At 33.1% G+C, this 5,547-nt stretch overlaps 1 protein-coding gene across 2 annotated transcripts; it reads left to right on the forward strand.

Moving 5' to 3' along the window:
- Nucleotides 1-1,048: 1,048 nt before the first annotated feature.
- LOC145329687 (uncharacterized) lies at nucleotides 1,049-5,290 on the forward strand. 2 transcript variants are annotated; one of them, XM_080174047.1, is made up of 8 exons: nucleotides 1,049-1,203; nucleotides 2,005-2,071; nucleotides 3,282-3,364; nucleotides 3,410-3,517; nucleotides 3,655-3,704; nucleotides 3,922-4,249; nucleotides 4,745-4,835; nucleotides 5,187-5,290. In XM_080174047.1, the coding sequence occupies exons 1-8, from the start codon at nucleotides 1,071-1,073 to the stop codon at nucleotides 5,236-5,238; spliced, it is 912 nt and encodes a 303-aa protein (XP_080030173.1). In that variant the 5' UTR covers nucleotides 1,049-1,070; the 3' UTR covers nucleotides 5,239-5,290. The 2 variants fall into 2 exon arrangements, with proteins under 2 accessions (XP_080030173.1, XP_080030172.1); XM_080174046.1 differs by having other exon boundaries at nucleotides 3,282-3,517.
- Nucleotides 5,291-5,547: the final 257 nt, after the last annotated feature.

Below are 5,547 nucleotides of genomic sequence, written 5' to 3' on the forward strand. Positions count from 1 at the left end.
TAAATCATCATAAAAAGGTTATATACAATTTTTGTTGTTGGTTTTTCATTTAAAATGCTGCGCTACTTATGGAGATAATTGCAACACACAAATGCGCTTCATTCTTCATGTTATTTTTAAAGATGCAAAAATTGCAATCAGGGTGTCCAAAATTTAATATAAAAGTTTATCAAAATATTGCATAATTCTAATCACTTACTTACATTAATGTAATAAACATATTCTTATAAGAAAGTAATACGGTGTCAATTTGTCTGCGGATGATCTCACTAACTGTTAAACCAAGGACATCCAAGCTTTTCTTTGAGGGGGGGGGGGGTAAAATGAGGAATTATGAAGATAGGTGGGTAATCTAATGTATTTTTCTTTGAGGGGGATAAAAAGAGTGGTTTAAAAAGTGTGCACCTTGTTCAAACCCCCCTTTTCCCCCCTACACACTCTTCTTTACAATGAAGCTATACATAGGTCCAGGGAAGTTGTAGAGGAGGGTATCACCAAACACCCAAGAGAAATCGTTAGCACTATCAAAAACTAGAAAATAATTTTTTATTATTACTGAAAATCGTGTGTTTTTCGGCAACCCAGAATGCAATTTCGATGTGATTTTTTACCAGTTCCGGCAAAATTAGGTCAAGTTTAAATACTGTATTTTAGGGTGGATGAAAAAACTTATATTTTGCCTGATTTTTTAATGTTATCGTCCTTTTAAATCCATCAAATCAAATTGATTTACTGATTTCTTTTAAAGTAACACTTTCAAAGTAAAAAAAGAAAATGTATATTGTACATCATTAGCAACAAGGGATGATAATATTCATAATTAGTGCATTAAAATAGAGTTAAAAGCTAATTTTAAGGTATTTTGTTTTCCCTTTTTAAAGTTAAGTAAACGATGATATTTGTTAGAGAAATTACGGTTGTATGATAATCATTAATTCACGTGCACATAAAATTAACAAATAAACAAATGTAGAAACAAAAATCATAGAGAAACTATGCTTTATAAGAATTTATAAATATAACGTGCAATGTCTAAAACTATGCAATTATCAAGATCATTTGAAACAGCAATGCAGCAAGTCTCAACAATAATTCTGTTATCTACTCTAGTAGGTCTTTGCATCTCAAAGCCTCAAAGATATAATTCATATAGCAGTAATAATGTGATTTCTACCACAGGATCTGATAACTCGGCAGGGTTTGGTAATATTTTTGGTTGTAAAGCTACTCTATAACCAGGATATTTACGTACGTCGAAAAGAAGAGGGTCGCTTGATATTCAACAAGAATGTCGTATTTTGGAAGCGCTGGAAAGTGTTATCTGTGACGTAATTAAAAAAGGAAAGAGAGAGACGAAGTGGGAAAGGAAACCCATAATTTATAAAAATCAAATTTATTGAGACGTGTTTCTATGACGTCACACATTACACTCTCCAGTGCTTCCATGTTTTGTGATTTATTTACATTTCATTTACAATGACCTGTAATTTTTGCTACAGAATTGAATGACAGGCAAATTCTTAGTCTGATTTTGTACAATATATGTTTATTCACTAATTTATCTACTATAATGTACAAAAAAATATATATATTTGTAATATTTATTTCTCGTATCACATTATAAACAGCTTTACGCGGATATAAAATGTACAATTATAAGATTAAAAACAGATTTTTTAGCCCCGAGATAATGAAGGCACGGGCTAAAAAAACTGGTTTTAATCTTATGATTGTACATTTTTAAATTCGTAGAAAGCTGGATATAATACTAGCTAGACATAGTTTTTTTGTATGGATGAGAACCGGTTCCTATCCACCGGATTCGAATGAATACGAGAAAACCAATTATTATTTCAACTTTTAGAAGTAGTTGTTTCTCTCTGTAATTTTTAAACTTGCGGACATTCTAGGACTACTGAGTATCTGTCAACTAAATACTTGCCGTTATTTGATTTTGAAATTATTTTGTTGATGAAAGTTTTAGACATAACTGTCCTTGTTTAGGATATTGGGGAGCTCCTCTGGAGACTAATACATGGAACCATGACGAATTCAGCAGTCCTATTTGGAGGTAATTTGAAATTTTGAAATATATTGGCTTATTACTTCGGGGGGCCATAAACCTGACAACATCCATAAAAGCGAAGCTCTGAAACGATATGACAGACGAACATTAACTTTTGTTGAGTGTCAGAACTGAATATACAAAATATGAAAATATAAGGTTTGACAAAATTATATGTAAATTTGTTGCAAAACTTCTTAAATACAGAATTCTGTTTAAGGACATACTGACATTTTTAATAACTTGATTATTGAGATGCTTTGCTCATAATATTGTACCATATTGTAATAGGAATCAGTAATAAAAGATAAGATCAATCGGATGATTTTATCACATAAAAAAATTGTTATTAAAAAAGTAAAAAAATCAACATTCTTAAAGTGGACGTATAGACATTCTGGTAACAATTATAGAGTTGCTACGCTTTCTAAATCGTACCTAACTACTACAGGAATCACCATGCAAAGTTTGAAATCAATAGGACAATTCTAACATGCCTAAATTAACAAAAAAGCTATCCGTTACGGACGTACGGACGGACCGACCCTAATTATAGAAAAGCCTCGCTTTTAATAATTAAAGTTTATTTATGTATATAAATTTTTTAATCGAAACCACTCGCAAAATTAAAATTCTAAGAATCCCTAAAATTCATATTAACTCCGTGTACTTGTACTTTTGTATAGAGGTGTAATCAAATTCAGGGGTCGGCAGATTCTTCCGCATTCAGCCGCGTGGTTTATGTAACCCACCCAATTAGCTGAAATCGATAAGACAATTCTAACATGCCTAAATTAACGAATAAAAGCTAACTATCTCGGACGGACGGACGTACGGACGTACCTACAGACGGACAGACCGACCTTAATTATAGAAGGGCTTCGCTTTTAAAAAGCGAAACACTTCCGGATACCCCCTCGGGCCCTCCCCTCCCTCTATTTTTAATTTATAAAAAAAAGGGAAGGGTTCGGTGCTAGAGGAAAATGGATTTGTTATTACTTGGATCTTACAATTTTTTGGATTACTTCATTTAATTGAAACTTGTAGCGGGTTAAAATAACTTTCCCGTCATTTTCCTTCCTACTGGATGAACAAACTGACCGATAAATGAAAGGGAAATAACAACTAAAATTTTTCCCTGTCTGTCAGTATATCCACGTATATTCCACATCCATTTCCATTTTGTAGACTAATACGAATTTGATAAAATATTAAGTGGTGGCCTTCAAAACTCCTGGTCCCAATTCCCTGAGCCTATTAGTCATCCTGTTACAAACCTGGATCCTGTTCCGTGGACAGGTAGTGGCCACTCTGGAGCAAGTCTAGATCCTGTTCCATGGACAGGTAGTGGACACTCTGGAGCAAGTCTGGACACATGGACAGGTAGTGGCCACTTTGGAGCAAGTCTGGACACCTGGCACCAACCAGAAGTTGATTCTTGGGGCAACACAGGTAATAAGCGTTTTTTAAATGCTCATTAGTCCCACAATCTTTAACCTATCATAGTAAAATAGAAAAGGAAGCGACATCCTTATAAGACTTTGTAAATTTTGAATCTTTTTAAAGTTTGATTTGACTTTTATATGTAGGTTTAGAAATTGAAAGTCAGCCTGCTAATATTTGGTTTGCAGTTCCTTGGGTAAGATTTTTACTTATATTGACTGTGTAAAATTTCTCGTCAATTTAGCTTGCTAATATGGACCTCATATATTGGTCAGTTAGTTCATCCAGTTGGAATGGAGGGAAAGGGCTAAAGGGGACGGATCAGGGATATAACTATTTAATGATTTTTCAGTGCCATTCCTAAATTTTTAATTATTGTCATTTGATTTTAAGAACAAAATTTTATGTTTCAGAGATGCTTGCATCAATACGTGCAACAACATCAAGAATACTCTCAACAGCCACAGCATTTACAACATCAATTTATTCAACAACAACAATTTCCACAGCAGTACAGCTATCAACCAAATCATATGAATGGTCATAATCATAACAGTCATTCTGTGCCGACTTTTAACTCTCATACACCAAATTTGAGCCAAAATACACTGTTAAATTTATCACCAAGCCCCTACATACCATCCAGCCATCAAGGAGGAATATCTTTCCTGGAAGACAGCCATGTTGAGACATTACCTGGAGCCTTTCCAAGCAGTGCAAATGCTGGCAGCAACCATCCAAGTAATTTTATTTAATTGCTTCTTCCAGACAAAGTACCGCTTGAGTACTGATACCCCCTTTACCTTAATTTTAAAAAGAAATTGGAAATAAGGTTGGTCTTTTTGGAGGGACATTAACCATGCAGGACCTATTCCTGCAGTGCCCTAATCTTGCGGGGATACACTATACATTATAACCAAAACAAACCTGATATAAACTAATTAACAAACAAACAAAAATATTTCAAAATAGGGGTGGGAAGAGGGGGAGTGATATCATTGGGCTTGGTTACAAATAATTGGAGGTGGGTTAAGAAGTCCCGCAGGGGTAAGGTATAGGGAAAAACTAACCACCTTCCCCTTTATTTTCATTTTATTTTTAAAATTAATAGGATCGACCTTTAGCGTTTGTCATACACTTTATAGGAATGCATTGATTTATGCTTTAGGTTCATTTATGTCAATATTCAATATATTTTATAGCACCGATTTATAATAAACATGGTGTAAATTTTAGTTAGTCCAAGCCCATACAGACATGGGGCCTGCAAGGGATGTGGTCCAGACTGTAAACAGGACTGTGGTTGTCCAGAAATGTCCTATGTCAGGTAAACATTTATATGTTATATAGACTTTATAAATAGTACTAAAGTTACTTATAAATTTGCTTAAAAATACAACAAAATTATGTTTGTTGCATTTTTGTAATATTGCACAATCTTGAAATGGTTTCCAAATTATTCTTTTAATTTTATGATCACAAAAATTTTATTTTTATCTTTTTTATCTTATTTAAAGTTAGAAAATTTGGAATATCCAATGGATTATCCATATCCAACATGATCAATGTTTCGAAAATACGTTAAGTAACTATTTTTCTCTCAAAGGTTGGCTGTACATTTTTTATGATTTCATTTTTCAAACAGATCAGCTTCTATTTCATAACGTTCTGTTTTTAGACAACTGATAAGAGAAGGAAGATACAGAGCTGAAGAATGGAAACATACATAAAACATGGTTTTTTCTTGTATGGTTTTTTGACAGTTGACCAGGGATACGAAAATTATAACTTTCTGTCATATTTTTTTGTTTTCTAAAGTTCCAACAAAAAAGGGTTTTATTATAGAATCCTAATATATCTACTTCATATAAAACCAAACAAAAAATGATTTTTCTCTGATAGTGCCCCTGCCATTTATTTTTGAAATAAATGAAAAAAAAAGGAGGTGTAGTTTTACTTGTGTGTTGTGGGTTTTATATTAGGTCGGAATAGGTTAGGTTATATTGAGTACTAGTTCATTTTTTTTAAAGAAAGGTGTG

This window comes from Acartia tonsa, chromosome 10 (assembly GCF_053477335.1).
Source record: "Acartia tonsa isolate MP-2025a chromosome 10, ASM5347733v1, whole genome shotgun sequence".
NCBI classification, from domain to species: domain Eukaryota; kingdom Metazoa; phylum Arthropoda; class Copepoda; order Calanoida; family Acartiidae; genus Acartia; species Acartia tonsa.